The sequence below is a fragment of the Perna viridis genome, chromosome 13 (genome assembly GCF_037379345.1).
Source record: "Perna viridis isolate PV_CMFRI_1.1 ecotype Kerala chromosome 13, ASM3737934v1, whole genome shotgun sequence".
NCBI classification, from domain to species: Eukaryota; Metazoa; Mollusca; class Bivalvia; order Mytilida; family Mytilidae; genus Perna; species Perna viridis.
In genome coordinates this window covers 27186261-27206251 of record NC_142457.1, presented here as the reverse complement: position 1 = coordinate 27206251, position 19991 = coordinate 27186261, and the positions used below count along the sequence as shown (strand labels likewise).

At 33.6% G+C, this 19991-nt stretch overlaps 1 protein-coding gene across 1 annotated transcript in view; it reads left to right on the top strand.

Annotated features, from left to right (window-relative positions):
• The window catches only part of LOC148600158 (krev interaction trapped protein 1-like), a 30243-nt gene extending 18338 nt beyond the window's left edge, over positions 1 to 11905 (top strand). The window contains exons 10-17 of the mRNA XM_088559315.1: positions 183 to 284; positions 1104 to 1170; positions 1817 to 1971; positions 2147 to 2313; positions 3131 to 3266; positions 4256 to 4348; positions 5709 to 5783; positions 7697 to 11905. Coding sequence (XP_088415441.1) covers positions 183 to 284; positions 1104 to 1170; positions 1817 to 1971; positions 2147 to 2313; positions 3131 to 3266; positions 4256 to 4348; positions 5709 to 5783; positions 7697 to 7927 — 1026 coding nt within the window. The 3' untranslated portion in view covers positions 7928 to 11905. The remainder of the gene's footprint in view (positions 1 to 182; positions 285 to 1103; positions 1171 to 1816; positions 1972 to 2146; positions 2314 to 3130; positions 3267 to 4255; positions 4349 to 5708; positions 5784 to 7696) is intronic.
• The last annotated feature ends 8086 nt before the right edge of the window (positions 11906 to 19991 follow it).

Sequence of the window (19991 nt, the reverse complement as noted above, 5' to 3'; positions counted from 1 at the left end):
TATAAGTTGGTAAGAAAGTTTCACCCCATAATATTTTTTTGCCTTGCTTTGCATGGCATTTAATTTAATTAACACCCCCTAAACTCAAATCCTGGATCCTTCCCTGTACTATATGTTCTGTGCACAACATTTAAGATATGTTATGCTTTTAAATTCTTAAGAATTCATGTTTCTATTTACAGAGCATTTTAACGATACACATTATGGATGGTACTAAAAAGACGCTAAAACTTCCTTTTGGGAGTGACACCACTGTAGAACAGCTCAACAGACAGTTACTGAGAGTAAGTTTGCTATGATACATTGGGGAACACTAAGGCCAGACTAAAATTTTTTTTTTGTTCTTAGGCCTGCTTTTAAAAACGTCAAATTTCAATTTCTAGTTACCATATTTCTGGGACAACATAAAGAACTTTGTTCCTTCATTGGTTTTTATGTTAAAAAAAGATTATCTGAGTGTTGTTATGTTTTGTTATCTTTTCCTAATAAATTTTTTTTTTTTAGACACAGTAGACAGTGGGACACATTTTTTCTTTTTTTAAAAAGAAGCATTTTATGCACAATTCCACGTAAAAAATTTAGAGTTACTCCTCTTTATACATATATGAGTTATAAAAGAGAATGCAAAATTACATTACCTGAAAAAGATTTTTTTTTTTTTTTTTTTTTTTGACATGGAAAAGGTAAACATATCAACTTGTGAAGAAAATAAAAAACATTTACACAGTGTCTTTGACTTGATTTATGTCTTCCTGTTGTTAGCACCAATCAATTACATGTCCAGACATTGTAATCCATGGTACAGCAAACAAAACATGCTTATTCAGTCTGCACATGCCATATTTCTATGAAAATATGGTCCTGTTTGTGTAGAGGACAGTATTTTGGAGAAAACTGCACTCCATTTCCCACATAAATACACCAAATCAAGAATGATAACTAGCAATTTCATGTACAATCTATATAATTTTAATCTCAAAAGTGCAACAACCAAATGGAAACTAAGTCTGACTTTGTGGTTGGTAAATAAAAGGGGATTTGTTGGGTTATGTCATGCAAAATCACTTTCCTTCAGATAATTACTAGAATGTTTCTATTTCCAGGAGTGTAGCATGCCAGAAGTGCCATATGGAGATATCTTTACATTGTGGATATGTTCTGAGAGTCTTGGTTTGTTTATGTTTAGTTTTCTTTTTGTTTTTTAGTTTTTCATTCAATACTTTTATTGTTTGGAACCAATTTTCTTGGACTAAGAAAAAAATATTAGTTTATAGATTCTTGATTTCATGGATTTGACAACTCCATCTTGTAAATGAATGGGACATATCCTGTTTCGTATTGAGTCAAATTTCATGGTTTACCAAATCCACGAAAACCATGTAAAATTGATACCCCACAAATGATAATACTTCCACAGTAATATGTATTTTGTCAGGAAGCAATGCAAGTATCACACATTGTTATGGTTGCAGTAAGATCACAATCAAACCCCGAATTCAAATTCCCAACAAAATTTACAATTTTCTGTGGAAAAACTTAGAAGCTTTACTGATATGTATGGATTTGTGAGAAAAAATTATGCAATTAACAGAAATTTTCATTTTAAGGAAAAATACCCAATGTTTTCAATATTTAAGTGTGATATATTCTTTTCTCATGTCTTATTAGATCATGAGATGCCAGTCTATAGTCCAAAGAAAGAGAAATATTGTTGTAAAAACAAATTTTTCTAAGGAAACTGAAAGTTTTAACTAATCATGTATTGTTTTACCCGTTCTGGTACAGTTTTTAATTAATTATGACACAAATGTTTCAGAACTGCAATTAAAACCAGACCACAAACCTGTTGAACAGATGGAGATCTGGAAACACAAGATTCTGAAACAACTGACAGAGGGTGACCCTGATAAGGAGGAACCTAAGTTAAAATGGAGGAGAAATGCCAAAACTGGTATCCAAGATGAAAGATCGGTAATATTAACAGATTAGCTGGTAGTTGCTTGATTCTTAGCTGGAGTGCTACTTAATTAATCTTATGTTATAGTATGTAAAACCACAATCAATCTGTCTTATTTTCCCAATTTGGCTGTCAAAGAAAACATTGATTTCTGTCATGTTGTTTTATATTTATCACATTTCTTTGTAGGTAACCCATCCAGCAGCCATCCACCTCTTGTTCCATGAAGCCTATAAGAACTATATTAGTGCCTTGTACCCCTGTAAAGACCAAGATGTCTTAAATTTTGCTGTGATACTAACCCTGATGAAACAAGATGGAGTATATAATCCTTCTAATGCCAAAAACTTTCTCAAGTAAGGAGAAAAGTGTTTATTGACATTTTCGTATTAATGAATTCTGAAATTAAAATGAAAACACATCTTTTAATATCAAATAAATACTAATTAAAGAAATGGACAATGCCAATTAAGAGTACCATATTTTCCATTCAATAAGTCGATATGGGGTACAAGTCGAATTGCCTAATTTTGACCAAAATTGATGAAAAAACATTGATAAGTCGAATTTGCCAGATAAGTCGAGTGTCAGATGTGTGCATTTATATTATAGGTAAGTCAAAGTGGAGGATAAGTCAGGGCTGGCCATAACTTGAAAAATAATATTGACTTATAGTCTGGAAAATACGGTACTTTTTTATTTCTCCACTATCTGTAATAAAGCTTTCATGTTGAAAATCCTAATTTTACCATCTTGAGTGGAGAAACAATTTAATCAACTCATTACTGATGGAGAATCTATGAATTGTCCATGAGGGATGTGAATTGGATTTTTACAAACCTGTTAACTCATTAGGTGGAGACTGTCTTAAAATCAACGAAAATGTTAGAATCTCCCAAGTAATAATGTAAGATTTGTGAATTTTTTTGGTAAAATTACTATATTTTCTGTAAACAATATAAAATAGTTGAATTTTTACATAAAAAAATTTGCTTTTATGTGAAAATCTCCGATGTGAGTGTGTCAATGCGAAGAATCTGGCACATGAACTGTTCCAAAGGTTAAAAGGTGTGATTTTTATCGAATTTTTACTTTGATAGAAGGATGATGATAGAATTCTTTTAAGCATTGTATGTAAATTTCTTTTTAACTCAAAATTTTCATTCTTTACAGTAAAAACCTGCAGTCTTTAGTCCCAGAGCAGATGTTAAGAGGGCGAAGTCATCCATGGTCCTCTAACATTTTTCGTCATTATAAAGAAGTTGGAAAAAACATGTTAGATGGACCTCCTCACATTAATATTGAACTGGTAAGCTATGAGATATACTTTCCCAACAGCAATATTATGATCATACAAAACAAAACACAATGAAAAAATTACAGAACTGATCAATTTTAGGCAATAAGCAAAAGGAATAATCAAGAAGGAAAGTCTGTATAACAAATAGCATTATCAAGGCAAAAACTGGAAGGTTTGGAAACAAAGGCAATGGTCCTGATTTGGAATAGACATTTCCAATGGGAATGATAGGTAAAGCCAGGTTTATTTTGTTACAATGGCAAACCTCAGATTGCATTAGGGTTAACTGTAAACATTGATGATTTTTTTCCGCTTTTTAGCGGAATTCTGCTATTTCAAATCCAGATTTTACTGTTACGATTCTTTTTTCACTGTATATTACCTTCGAATTTTGACAATTTCCACATTGTTTATAGACCTTATAAAATCACCCCTGTGTAAATCAACAGTCTAGCCTTATATATAGGTTAAAATTTAAAGTAGATCAAACATGTACCTACTATTTTGGTCTACAGATTTTCTAATTTTTTGCAACAAATGAAAGGTATGACTAAGGCATCTGTGTCCACATTAAACTTTTCATGTTCAATTTTCTGATTATAACAGTTTAGTATAAACCACTTGTGTCAGTTGTATTTGGTTAAAAGTTACATTAACATCACTATTTTACAATTTTGTATCCATTATGCATATGCCCCCCACAGTCACAGTCTATTGACTTTGAATATTCAAATTTCACTTCATGAATTTTTGTTAAGTTTTCTGATAAGGTCAGTTTGATATGAATCGCTTATGTTAGGTCAATCATATTTTGTATGCTATGGCATTAGTATTACTATATTACAATTCTGTGCCTGTTTCATGCTTATGCCCCTGCAGTCATGGTCTGTTGATTTTGAAATTTCTTGTTAAGATTTTAATGTTAGGTTATCTGATAAGGTCACTTAAGCATTTTTTTCAATTGCAAATTTATTTTTGTATTTCCTGCTATTTTACAGATATTAAAGCAGCAGTTTCTGAGTTTTTGTAGGAACCTGACAGTTTATGGTTCTGCTTTCTTTTTTGGAACTTTGCTTGTACCACAGACAAAGGTAAATTGAACTATGTATTACATACTATTTCTCCCATTTTGACTAATTTCCATACCGCTTGACCAGGTGATTAAGAATAATTTAAATTCCTAGGGGATTAAAAAGTCTCATGCAGTAGATTTATTTCATTGCTCAAACTTAAGGTCATGACCTCGAAATTCGTCATCATTGACTGTGTACAGACATTGTTAGAATGCATATAGATATAATATGGAAGTTTTGTGATAAATTACATTGTTTTAGACATGTTTTGGAAATTTTGGTATTCTTCTTCAATCCATAATTGGTTCCTTTCATACATTTACAATTTAATTTTGCCTAAATGGATTTAATGAAACTTGTACAGATGTAAGCTGTAGTAACATCCAGGGAACCTATTGGGTTTTGTGGTCACTTGGTCAAAAATTAAGGTTACCATTTCTAATAATAGCCTTTTGCCTGGCAAGGGACTTTCAATTACATAATGTTATAAATGTACTACAACCATGCATAAGTATTAACCACCAAAACATTATATTGCTTGATCTTTCTAAAATATGGTAGAAACCTATTATAGATAAAGGAGTCAATATGGTGAAACACAACAAATGCACTAGCATATACTGTGAAAGTACTTTAATTCGTGGATACCAACTTTCGTGGATCAGGGAAGAAACAAAGTTCGTGAATTCTTTAATTCGTGGTTTTGAAGTTTTCAGTATAAACGTCAATGGGAAGCAAATTTCGTGGTTTGTCCTACCCACAAAAACCTGGAAAATTGGTACCCCACGAACTATAGTACTTTCACAGTAACCTAAATTCAAAATAGTAAATACTTTCAAAGATAATCAAAAGGACTTCAACATATTAAAACACTATGGTACTTTTAGTAAGCTCTGAAAGGCACCTACTACGAAAGTAATAAGTAACAGAGCAATAACACATCTTCAAAATAAACAAAAATGTATAATAATATCAAAAAGATACATAAATGACAAACATCTCCTGACTGTTGACAGGCCCTTGTCTCTGGTTTTGTTGGTAATAATGACAAAAAAATACATAAATGACCAAAATTTTCTGATGTGGACAGGCCCTTGTCTCTGGTTTTGTTGGTAATAATGACAAAAAGATACATAAATGACCAACATCTCCTGACTGTGGACAGGCCCTTGTCTCTGGTTGTGTTGGATAAATATGTCCAAGAGTTTTCCTTATTATTTTCAGTATTTAATCACCTCTACCCATACCCAATAACCAGCCCTTGAGCTTGATATGAAAATCTTACATCAAACCTGTTAATGATTGTATTTGCCATCTGCTTACTGATTAAACATGTTTTTGATTGAATTTTCCATTTGTTGAATTTATGGTTTTGTAGGGTAATGTTGTACAGACAGCCTGCCATATTGGTGTTAATGATGTTGGGATACATATCATAAACTCTCAAACTAGGGTAAGTTAACATAAACTCTCAAACTAGGGTGAGTTAACAATAACTCTCAAACTCTGGTAGGTTAACATCAGTTCTCAAACTAGAGTAAGTTAACATCAATTTTCAAACCAGAGTAAGCTGATATAACCACTCAAGCTAGGATAAGTTAAAAATCAACTCTCAAGCTAGAATAAGTTAACATAAACTTGCAAACTAAGGAGAGTTAACAATAACTCTCAAACTAGAATAAGTTAACATAACCTCTCAAACTAAGGAGATTTAACAATAACTCTCAAACTAGAATAAGTCAACATAAACTCTCAAACTAGAATAAGTTAACATAAACTCTCAAACTAAGGAGATTTAACAATAACTCTCAAACTAGAATAAGTCAACATAAACTCTCAAACTAGAATAAGTTAACATGAACTCACAAACTAAGGAGAGATAACAATAACTTTCAAGCTAGAATAAGTTAACATAAACTCACAAACTAAGGAAAGTTAACAATAACTCTCAAACTAAAATAAGTTAACATAACCTCTCAAACTAAAGAGAGTTAACATGAGCTCACAAACTAAGGAAAGTTAACAATAACTCTCAAACTAAAATAAGTTAACATAACCTCTTGAACTAAGGTTATTTGTCTTACACTCTCAAGCAATGGTTAGCTGACATGAACTCTCAAATTAGGATTAGTAATAATATTAGTTATACCATAAACTCTCTATCTAGGATGAGTTAACATAAACTCTCTATCTAGGATGAGTTAACATGAACTTTCAATCTAGGTTAAGTTAACATATACTCTCAATCTAGATATCAGTTACACACAATCTTAAATAAAAAAAAACTAACATGCTGACAGCAATAGTTACATACATTTTTTTACTGATTTTCCTACTGCATTCAAATTAATGAAAGTGCATATCCTGCAGTATTTTGGGAAAATGAATTGTCTCCCTTTAAACAGAAATGTATCATTTTGTGAGGTAGTAATATGGTTTCACAATAAATCCAGTAAGTTTATAGGAATTTGATCTTTTCTTGCAATATATTTTTTTTTATCCTTCAATTGCATTTCATTAGTGGGGGATCCAGAAATGCCTAAAAGGGGGGCAGGGGAACTGCCTGACCAAAAAGGTGGTTAAGTGATTTTCAGTGTTTTCAAGATAATCAACCAGACTTTCCAGCATGGAGTTGGGGATTAGTCCCCTTTTGGGTCTACTTCTTGTTGTAGTGAAAATCTTCATATACATAGGAAAAAAGATGATAAAGTGATTTATTGTAACGTATGGGAAGGCATCATAAGTACATATTAGCTGCTTTAGGTGTTGCTCAAAATGAAAACAATATTAAACTCATATTAAATAAATATAAGAGTGGTTTATTGGACACACTGTTTTGACGTAATAGAAAGCCTTGTTGTAGGATAAAAGGGGTTTACATTTTGCAAGAAGTAGGTAACACTTAGTAACCTCAGTTCTAGTTTATACCAGATAAAGTTTCTAGAAAACAAGAGGAAGCTTACCCTACAGAAGCACCTGGTCCATGCTCCCAGTGTTTATTGGAGTCCAGGTTGCTCATTTACTTTTTATTCTTTGTATGTGTTATTTTGGTTATTTTATTTCGAGTGTGTCTATTTCCCTTGTCCAGTCTTAAACATTGGAGTACTGTAAACATATTAATTTTCACTGTTGCTAATTTGTCGTGGATTCTGTCAAGTGAATATATTCTCCAGTATCAATTTTCGCAGTTTCACAAAATGATTACAGTTTTAAAGTGTTAGTAATTGATTTTGCAGAGTACCATTTTTCATGCTTTTATGCCCACAGTGAAAATTAATATTTATATTAGATTTTTTGTCATTTTCACGGTGATATGAGAGTCTTGGTTCCCTTAATTACTCTTTAAAATAATTATTATGATTTCAGGTAATGTTGCACAGCTTTAAGTACTCAGAAATCCAATGTAAACAAGAAGCTAACCTTTTAGAGGTCAATGTGGTTCAGTTTGAAAGTCGTACTGACAGAAACTTTCCTCGAAAACTTACAATACGGACAAAACAAGCTGGTCTGATAGATAGACTGATCGACAAACTAGCTGATATTCATGCCGTCAAGGACAGACAAGTTGAAATACACTATGGTGGGATTAATTCATAGCACAAGTGAAGTTGTTTTATTTTAGCTCCGAAAAACATATACATGTAGTTGCCTTTCAAAGTGATATGCAGCTACTTATGACTAATGTTAAGGAAGAGCTTGTGCTGATCATAGTCTTTGCCATAGAAACTCTGACAACACATCTGAGCTCAAAATTTGAAATGATCTTAAATAGTAATCATTTGCATGTTAGCCAAATTCTGCAAGCCCACCAGCATTTTTACCAGCCATGGCTGTCAGGCCAGCGGTAAATTTTGAATTTATGTGATCAGGTCAACATGGTTAATTTGGATATCGCTAAACAGATATTGATTTTTTTAAAGGAACATCAGTGCAAAAATGCAGCTACATTTAGTTATGGTGGAGAATGAATTTTCGTAGCTATTTATTGCAGATTCTAAGAGCTGAAGCTGATTTGGTCACCATACTTAATTTTTATATTGCTCAACAAATGTAGACCCAGTGTGAAATGCACTACAGTTAGTTATAGTAAAGGAGGAATTTTCATAGTCTTTTATTGCAGATTCTATGAGCTGAAGCTGATTTGGTCTACATGCTTTAATTTGTGGCATTGCTCAACAAATATTGACTACTATAAAAGAACGACGATGTGAAATACAGTTACAAATAGTTACAGTGAAGAATGGATTTTCATGGCATTTTTCTTGCATATTCTTCAAGCTGAAGCTGATTCATTTAGGGTATTGCTCAACAATTATTGACTGCAAAATTAAATTAGAGGGGCACAGTCTTGTTAAAAGGGAGGCTTTAACGTGCTTAAGGAGGTAGATCTAGGGTAAGGGACATAGCTCTTGAAATCAGTGATATGCTTGTATCATATTCAATTTTGCCAAAGCCTATCAAGCATTCATTTGAAACAGATTGAAATTAGTCCAAGTTACTTTGATGCTTACATAAGCTGAATACAAACGTTACAATGATTTGTAAGAGTTGTATCCCTTACCCTAGGTCTACTCATATGGGCACACTACATACATGTAGGCTTAATTTTGTTTAAATGTAAAGAATTTTTTTTTTTAATTCATGTAAATACAAAAATACCAATGTTGCAAATTTTAATATGTTGTATACTTGTTTCAAGGAGTAACCTCTGACAATCAACTTTAGAATTATAATTAAATATTTAGATGTAAGTAGAACTCAAAACAAGTTTTAAGATATAAAGAAATGATTTTGACTGGTATCACTTTTCTGTTTAAGGTGGGGGAGGGGAGACATTTAAAGAAAAGAGGTGCTGTACCCTTCTATTTAAGCCTTGCTTTGATAATGCACTTTGAATACCATGTTTAATAGGTATTTAAGGTTATGTGTAACTTGTATCTTTCATGGAATGAAATTTATGCAGTTTGGTGTAAAAATATGTGTATTTAATTTTACGGTGAATCTAGTTTTTGTGGTCTGTAAGGTATTTGGGTAAATTGTCATTAATTTCATTGACAAGCTACTTTAGGTAAAATTAAATTAATGTCATATTTTATTATTTCAACCTCTGTTAATTGGGAAATACCACAAAAATTAGATTGTCGCAAAAACTTTCCCTTATGTGGCATACCTTTGGGAGATTCTCTCTCATTGACACTAAGTTATTTTAGATATTTTTACGTAGATGCACATTTTTTATGTAAAAATTAAATTATCTAGCATTTTTCACAAAAATACAGTAATTTTAACCAAAAACCTTCCATGAATATTACATTTTTATGTAGGAGATTCTATTTTTTTCTTGATTTTGTGGGAGTCTTCCCCTCACATTGAAGGGTTAACAGCTATGTAAATGGTATGCTACGTTGATCTCATTGGTTGTGACATTATTGAGTCATACATATTTTATGCCCAACAAACTAAATCATTAACGTTTCTGTATGTCTGTCCTTCTGTCAAGCTCCAGGTTTTTAACCATGAATTGAAGAAAAGGTCTATGAAAATACATGTACAATCACATTATCATGAAACTTGGTATGCGATTTATATATTAAATTTTTTGTTAAAATTTCAAAAGATTAACAAACTCATCAAATCAAAAGCTGTTAAAACAAAAAATAATAAAATCTTAAAAATTTTAAAATACATGTAGCAGAATTCTTCAGGAATATTGCTAAGCTTAAAAAAAGGGTCACATCAAGTGTAGAAATATTATTTTTTGTTTTGTTTTTTTATATTCTTTTTTTTTTGGGGGGGGGGGGCAGTGTATTTGCTTATTTTCTAGATTTAAGGTAATCCTTGTACTTGTGAATGACGAAAGACATTTTCACCTTTCACCTTTCAACCATATTGGTTTATTTTTTACATTTATCATAGGATTACTATTATTTTTTCATACTTTAGATTATGTGTTGTTAAAGTTACATTCAAGGTGACACTAGTGTTTGTGATGAGCTATTTAAGGAGGTAAACCTAGGGCATGGGACATAACTCTTGAAATCAGTGATACGTTTGAATCATATTCAATTTCACCAAAGCATTTCAAGCTTTCATTTGAAACAGAATGAAATCAGTCTAAGTTACATTGATGCTTATGTGAGATTGATGTAAAATGCTGAATACAAACATTTCAATGATTTCTTAAGAGTTGTGTCCCTTACTCTAGGTCTACCGCCTTAAGTTAGCATTTTGGAGTACCTTTTTTGGTCATAAAATGTGACATCTATTTGTCATTTTGATATAATTCTACAAAAAGAGTGCATAGAGTAGAATAATGAGAAAAATGTGATTTTTTTATATATATTTATATTAATAACAAAAAAATCTGTCACTGTGATCATTGTAACAGTTAGAGTAGAACCTGTCCAAACCAGACCCTGAAAATAAAAAAAAACTCATCTAAACTGGACAGTTTTAAAGTCCAGAAGGTGTTTGTTTTAGACAGGTTTTGCTGAATTTTCAAAAATTAAAATTAAAACTGTTTTTAAACTATGCAGGGATATGGACCCATAGGCCATGACTCTTTACAACCAATTTTGTATAATGGGTCATTTGTTCTTCATTTTTCAATTTGCTGAGCTGAGGATAATAGCATGTCAAGTGCATAGTTACCAAATTTTGAATTGATCAAAACATTTTACTTCCTAAAGGTAACTAAAACAAATTTGAAACAAAAATATCAAGAAAAGTTGTATCTTAGGTAAGTAAAGTAATGATGAAATGACAAAAGTTGAATTCTGTTGAAAAATATTTTTCATATTTTTTTTATCATTTCTTCTTTTTTTTCAAACTTCCTTGGTTTCTTCAGAGGTTCTTAAATCACTCATGCATAAAGAAAGTTGACAAAAATGTGTTCATGATTCTTATTGAAACCTGTTTTTGAATTTCTTTTTTGATATATATATCATGATATAGCCAGTATTGTGTGAAATCTGTCTAAACCTAACCCAGAATAAAGCAAAATCCTGTCCAAAACAGACATATGTACAATGTACCTTCATATCAGTTTAAATGTATGTTGGGCTTAGGTAAACCATACACCTGTCTGAACTAGACAAATTTCTACAGCAGTCTTCACAGTTAAGCAGTAGTCCAAAGCCTAAGGCTTGTTAAAATGGAGGTGGACCTGTAAAATTAACTACTACAGGCCAACAGTCACTGTATAAAAAATTCTGAAAAATGTATTTCGGGCCTGTGAACTGGAAAGTTAGTTGTGATGACTGATACAGTCCCAAAGGGTTTGGTTCAGTCTGGTTTCACTGTAAAAATGTTCAGAATAAAATATGTAATCTGTTCTCAATACCTCAGATAAAAGATCTGATTTCACTTTCATCTGTAATGGTGTTCATAAGAAGATATTTATTATACATCACCATGATATGGATGACTGATGTAAATATTTATGATGCCATGTGGCTAATTTGCATAGGAGGTTATCATGCGATTAATTTGCATATTTCTGTTGGTAATTATTGCCTTTTTACTGAATACTGTGATTTTGAGGTTGTTTTCAATTAAAAGATTTTTATAAGATGCTGTTATGAGTTATTTTCTTGTCTTTGTTAATCATACTCCATTGTTTGGGTTTGTTTTACATGGTGCTACTGGCTTGATTTGTAGCTTTCATCTCAGCATTTGCTTATCAAGGAGCAAAGTCATTTGCTTTGAACATCAATTGGCCAGTAATTGATTGATATCTTTACATACCAGATGGTCAGCTGAAAGGCATTGCTCAGGATTACATTCAAAATAACAGATTTTGTTGATTTTTGAGGTAGTGATCTTCGATGGAAGTTTTTATTATGTTTTTGGATGTTATAGATGCAATTAGAATAGAAGATAAGTCAGGGCTAACCACAAGTAAAAAATCAATCTTAATTTTTAGTACTTATCTTTCAAGGATCATGAGAAAAGTTACTGTTGGTATTTTTATTACACTTTAAAACTTCTGGTATTTGTTTTATCCAGGCATAGTGGATATTTTGGCTCCATTTAGCGCCAATCAGACAAACTAATACTTATTTCTAATTGAATTTTTAAATGTTCAAAAGATAGAAAAAGAAATAAACGCTTTGAAGAAAATTTTTATTTGTCTTACACAGATGCATAGACAAAATACAATTTTAAAGTGAAAGATATTTATAGTCCAAAAACTTTCTGCATGTTTCTCAAAATGTTCGAATCAGGCAAAAACTAGAAGCAATATTTGAATCATGCTTGTCAAAATTCCACCGATCTGAAAATATATATACTTTCATTCGATGGAGTCCTCACTTGTATATCTCCACTCAACGAGTGGTATATTGAAATATCCTGGTCCGTTCGTCTGTTTAGATTTCGTCGCAATTTTTTTGGCTCCCACAGGATGGATTGGTCACAAATTTAGTGTGTGGCTTTATATTGATGGGGCATACTCTTAATGCATTTTTTGGTGCTGTCCGATATCAACTTCCTGTTTTTGTGGTACTTTTTTAAAAGAATGTTGTTTGGCTAGATCCTTCAATCTCAGTTTCCGCTATATAGATTACGTGTCATCTTTAAACAATCCTAATTCCGGGGATTTGATACATCGCATCTACCCAAAAGAACTTGAGATAAAAAATACTACAGACACTGTGAAGTCAGCCTCATATCTTGACCTACACTTAGAAATCGATGATAAAGGAAAACTATTGACCAAACTTTATGACAAACGTGATGACTTTTCATTCAGAATTGTCAACTTTCCTTTCATCTGTGGCAACATCCCTTCGGCTCCTGCGTATGGAGTGTTCATATCACAACTCATACGTTATGCCAGAGCTTGCCGAAACTACGCAGACTTTTTGTATCGCGCTAGAACTCTAACAAATAGGCTTCTGGAAGAGGGTTATGTTGCTACAAGATTGAAGTCATCACTACAGAAGTTTTATGGTCGTCATCATGAACTCATGGATCGTTATGGTGTATCCATCAGCACCATGAAAACTGATTTATTCAACGGGTCATAGTTTTCCTTTCCTCGTTTGTCTACCCCGGACTTGACTTTTTATGAGCAACTCGGCGGGTGTTTCTAGAAAACCAGAGGACGCTTACCCTACCGGTGCACTACAGTTGCTCATTTACTTTTGTTATTTTGTATGTATGATTTTAGTTACTTTATGTTCTTTGTTGTGTACGTCTGTTTTCCATGTATGGTCTTTGTCCCTGGATTACATTCTTTTGATTACCGCTATAACCTTGGTTCCCTTGATTACTCTTTTTCACTATGGAATGATAGGAACATTTTTCATCAGAAAAAGGTCGGTCCCCAATAGATGAATTTATTTTAAATTTGGTGCGTGGCTTTATATAGATTGGGTATACATTGCAAGGGATTTTGGCTGCTTTCACACGTTAACTTTCTGTATACGAGTGGAGGTATGGCTTGCACGACAACGTGTGCAACTTCGGATTTGACCTCGGCATCAATCGATATGTTAAGACATTTTTCATTAGAATGTTAGAAAACTGAGGTTTCTGACAGTCTTTGTTCAATCTTCGCTAGGGCTGCTCGTCTCTTTTTTTCCTGATTTGCCAATTGTTCTCCATGACATTCCTTATCTCCTTTCTCCTTCTCCTAAGTCTCCCGGCATGCATGCACCAAACCAACTCAACCGAAGTCTTCATTCATTGTTACTATTCTCTTTCCCAATAAAACCTCAATTCCATCCTCCATTATCTTGTGTATCGACGCGTATTATAATGACATATTCGCAGTTTAAATATTGGCCAATTCCATTACTTTAATTTGAAGAACAAATATTAGGGATTTGGGGCAAACCACGATTCCAAATATCCATGAAAACGGGCTAAGATATTACGAGGATTTGCCATCATATACATACATTTTTACTGATTAATAGAAGTGGAAGGCTACGTCTTTGTTTCCAGAATGGGTTCGGCGACTTCCGCAAAATCTTGAGTACAACTTTATCCAGACCATACATGTATTTTTTGAATTCCCAAGTTGCCCCTGGTGCGTTTTCAGCACGGTTTGCCCTAGGACTTCCCTTATTTGTACTTTTGGTATCGATACTACTTCTTTAGACATTTATTTTAATTATGAATTCATCACCAGATAAGAAACTAATTATACATTTATCTAACGATATGTATACCCTTTGGTCCCTAAATACTGTATTCCGCGTGCATCCGTAATTAAAATTTGATATAACTTCAATGCGTACTAGTTTGGTTGTTTTTTGTTTCGTTTTGTCAAGAGGCGATTAACAGAAAAAAAGGGAGTATAAAGAGTGACATTGATGCCAAATTTTATCTTATCAATTTACAAAACGGCTGCAAAGTAAAGATGACATCTTTCCGTAATTGAATTTTATGAACATCAAAAGAACGAATATAAGACCACTTTGAACAATAATTTCTCAAAAACATCACTAGCCCCTAATAAATAGGACATATTAATTACCTGAATTCTTAGTATTACATAATATAAAGATATAAATCATTGATTATGTAACGTAAGGTGCACATAGGTATCGGGAAAACTTGCTTATAAACCTTCAATATTTTGTAAACATCTCGAATTTTTGTTAAACCATATCAAGCAGTCGCCGTGTTATGACATGCGCATGTCCTTGTAAATATTTTGGTACCAAACATTTGCCGTTACCATGCACGTGCACATGACGTCTCAAAAAGTATGTCTCTGCAAATCTTTCCATTAAAAGGCCAACACTTCAGGGAGGTCTTTTCCATCTTCCTGACAGTATTATTAAACCAAGTATAGTTTTTGTATGTCGAAAACGCTTGTACATGTACATGTAGTTTTGCTATTGTCAAGTAAACATCCGTCGCAATGTTAAGCGTTGTTTTATTCAATGCATTAACAACCAATGCATGCTGGGATTGAACAATTTAATTCTCCCTTAACATGGCACCTATTATTAGTCTGGCAATGTAACTTCTTTCGCTGGTAGATTGATAGGAGATGTATTATAGTAGTACTGAGATGTGTCCTTTCGAGTTGGTAAATTGATAGGAGATTGTAGAATTACTGTGATGTGTCATCTTCCGTTGGTATATTGATTGGTAATGTTAGTAATAGTGCGATGAGTCCTCTTCCGTTGGTAGATTGATATAAGTTGTAAGTAATACAGCGATGTGTCCTCTTCCGTTTGTAAATTAATAGGAGATAGTAGTAATACTGCAATGTGTCCTCTGTCGTTTGTAGATCGATAGATGTTGGTAATACTGCCATGTGTCCTCTTCCATTGGGAGATTGATAGGAGATGTTAGTAATTCTGAGTTGTGCCCTCTTCCGTTTGTAAATTGATAAGAGATGGTAGTAATATTGCAATGAGTCCTTATCCATTGGAAGATGGATAGGGGATGTTAGTAACTCTCCGATGTGTTCTTATAGGTTGGTAGATTAGTAGGAGATGCTAGTAATACTGCGTTGTGTACTGTTCCGTGGTAAATTGATAGGAAATGAAAGTAATACAGCGATATATCCTCTTCTGTTGCTAGATTGATAGGAGAAGTTAGTGATACCGAGATCTATCCTCTTCCGTTGTTAGATTGATATATGTTAGTAATACTAGAATGTGTCCTCTTCCGATGGTAGCGAGATATGAGATGGTAGTAATATTGCGATGTGTCCTTTTTAGTTGGTAAATTGATAGATATTCGTAATACTGGAATGTGTCCTCATCCGTTGGTAGATTGGTAGATCTTAGTAATACTACAGTGTGTTCTCTTCCGTTGGTAGATGAAGTGTTAGCAATACTGCAATGTTTCCTCTTCCACTGGGAGATTGAAATAAGATGTTAGTAATACTGCGATGTGTTCTCTCCCGTTGGTAGATGGATAGGAGATGCCGGTAATATAGTCGTGTCCTCTTCCGCTAGTAGCTTAATAGGAGATGGTGGTATACATCATCTCTAAATGCAGCGTAACACCGGGGCCGCCACATTTATAAGTTTCTTAATCATACTCTAATTGAGGTATTCGGCCAGGTATCATAAGGATTGACCAAGCTCCAAACAGCGTCTGACCTTCAAAATTCACTCTAGACTCTAAGTCAGCTATCTCAGAAAATGCTGCTAATAGAGTTTCCGTTAGCTAGATGTGTTGTTGTGAGATCGCACGAATAATGAAGACCGCAAAAAGCCAAAAGTAAGTCTGAAAGTAAGTCTGTGCATGTAGCACATGAGTTCTACTGATTCTTGCATTACACCTAGTCCCGTGGGATGAAATAAAAGGCTCCTCACATGTAGATACACACCTATAGAGCTTGGTTCATCAACTTTATAAGACTATTAACTACAACATATAGTTCCTTAGCCAGATAAGATAGGACCAGAATAGTCGATTTCAACTACATGTTTATTCCCAGACAGTAGAATAAGTAATCAAGAGAACAAAGATTCTAGCGGAAATTAAAAAATGTAATTCAGGAAAAGTCCAGACACACAACAAAAAACATCAAATAACAAACATAATATGTACAAAGCAACAAAAGTAAATAAGCAACTCAGACTCCACTAAAAACTGGGAGCATGGACCAGATGCACCGGCAGAGTAAGTGTTCTCTGCTTTACTAGAAACACCCGCCGAGCTGCTCATAAAAAGACAAGTCCGCGGGGTAGACGAAAGAGGAAAGGGAAACTATGACACATTGAACAAATCGATTCTCATATTGCAGATGGATACACCGATACACCGTAAAGACAATTAAACTTCTGTAGTGATTACTATAATAGCAACACAACCCTTTTCGAGAAGCCTAATTGTAAGAAGTATGGCGCTGTACAAAAAGTCTGCGTAGTTACGGCAAGCTCTGGCATAACGTATTACTTGTCATTTGAAAACTCCATACGCAAGTGGTGAAGGGATGTTGCCAAAGATGAAAGGAAAGTTGACAAAACGAAATGAAAGGCTATGTGATTGTACAAGTGTCCTTGTTTAGTTCAAAATGCCAAGAGCAATTGATTCTTAAGCTTGGTAACTTAACTTTCGGTCGAGAATACTAAATTGCAGGAACAATACGATACGTTCCTTTAATTTGTTGAAAGGTTATAGATCCACTTGTGCAGAGATATGTTACCAAAACCCAGTCAAGATGGAAACTGACAAGAGTGTTAACTTACTTGATGGCACCAGAGCAGATCCACCTAAGACCCTACAACACTTGTGTCGGAATTATTTTACAATAAGGAAAGATAAAAAAAAATCTCAATCGCCGCACACTTAAAGACCAAACACAATAACTGTTTATTTTTAACGTTTGCAGATGAAAATTAAAAAAAATAACAACCGACAGGAAAGCCATGTGCCAATTGTACATGCACCAAAACAATTACACACCTTATTGGAGTCCAAGCATATATTCAAGTATGAAGTCATTCTACTTGGTACTGTATAATGAACTTGAAATGAGGGAAAATATTGTATGAATAAATAGATGAATGGACACCATGAATGCAGTGCTTCCTCACTTAAAAAAAAAACTTTTTTAAGGTACGGCAAATCTTCGATTGCATTTTTCATTAATTGCGTCTGTCTTTTAATCAACTATGTAGGAGTATCCTTTCAGTATCGGATCCAGAGGGGGTTGCAAGGGGTTGGCACCACCACCCTTTTTATTGGAAATTTCCTGTGTCAAATTCACAGAAAAATATGGCAATTAATGTCTTAACACCCCCCTTTTTCTGAGGAACGTTGGCTAGCAATCTCCTTTTCGAAGTGTCTGGATCCGGCCCTACCTATTTATTTCACTTTTCCTTTCCCGAATTATCACTGTTTTTGGGTGGTAATACAGTTTAAATCGTTTCTAAATATGCATATTTAATAGAATTTTAAGGGAAGAAAATGACCAAGTTACAAGATATACGGTGCACTTTGCTGCATATAAATGCATATTATGCAACATCACATACATAAAAATGTCACTCTCACGCACCTGCTATAAATCTTGAAAAGTCATTAAAATTTACATTTAATTCCCCAGCAAAGTGACCTACCTATAGTAAGCCGTAAATCTCTCGCTCTGTTTAACTTAACACTTTAGTTGATGATTACCAGAGAATTTGGTTATAAAAGCGACTCAGATTTGAACCTAGATTGGTCACAATTGGCTATTCCCATCGTCATCTAACTGTGCGATGTTGCGAAATTTATTCATAATTGACCATAATGTGCTTGTGGTATCCTATGACTGTGAGGGCATCGAGATAACGAGATTTTGACGTCTTAATTAGCGTGGTATACTCCAATGTCTGCTATCTTTACCTTTTCTACATGTTTGACAACTCTTTGCTGTAAGGTTGTTTTGGCTCTGATACGACCCTTGATTGACCCTTTCCTTCTTCGCCATACGGCATTTGTAGACGGGTCTCAAAGCTGGAGTTTGGCGGGTAGTCGGGCTACAATTATGAAATTCATAAATAATAATTAAAATGAAATGATATTTTTGTTAAAACATTTATATGAACTCAGAAAACAATATATTTAACTGGAAAATAAAAAAAATCTCTATTTCTATCAATGGAGCAAGTATGTATAATGCATATTTTTGCGCATTTCTTTTGAGGAAAAGCATGGCGTCATTGGTACCCCATCCCATTGAAAATCTCTAGAATTCCACTTGCTTTCTCGTACGTTTGAAACTGAGATAACGGAAAAAGCCGGGTATTTCCAATTTAGTCTTTAAATATCTCTTTATCTCCAATTACAACCCGCGTGGATTCGTCAGGAATTATATCACGCTAAAAAATACTTCTTTTACTTCTATTACTTTTGTTACTTATTTTAATAGACTCGCCTCCTCGAACCATCGGAACAGAGGCGTAATTATTCCTATACATTCCGAGTAATAGAAAATGCGACCATTAGATGAGTCAAATTTGAATAATAAGAGCGGGACACGAGCAATCAAAACCAAACGTATTAATTAAAATTTGAAAAAGTCAGAAACTTTGATAACGAATGGATATTCCAGGATTTAAAAATATTGAATGGTTGCTCTGTAAAGAGTACAAAATTCGAACTTTATTAGAAATAAAAGCTGCCGATCCGTAGAGTAGCTTTTTACATCTTTGACAGGCAGTTTTTGGGTACTGAAAACCCAATTACCCGGACATTGTCCCTTTTGTTTATTGGTTTTTCTTCACCTTATTATTCCTCCAGCAGGTAATTATCACATTTCCGCATGCCGAATGAGTTTTTACAATTGCAGATTGCTTGTTTTGTTATCAACACCTTGTTATTGCAATGTCTAGTCTACACGCTAAATGGTTATCCCATTAATAGACTAAACTTTTCATACACCGAAGGCTAATCTAAGGTCATGTAAATTCTTGCATGTCCCTGGTCAAGCCACATTTGTTTGGTCAAAAATGAAGTTTTAAGAGAGATAAAATTACTGAAAAAAAAACAATACGGGTGTACCAGCCAAACCAAAAGAAAAATAGACGAGGAACACTCTCACAACACAAGAAAACTTGAAAGGACACACAGAAAAGCGAGAAGCATGTACAGTGCGAGGTGCTCCTGGAGAGCGAGCAGTTTCTCAGTGAGAAGTGACATACATATATTTTTCGTTTTACACTCCGGTTCTGATATTAGTGATTTAACACTTGCT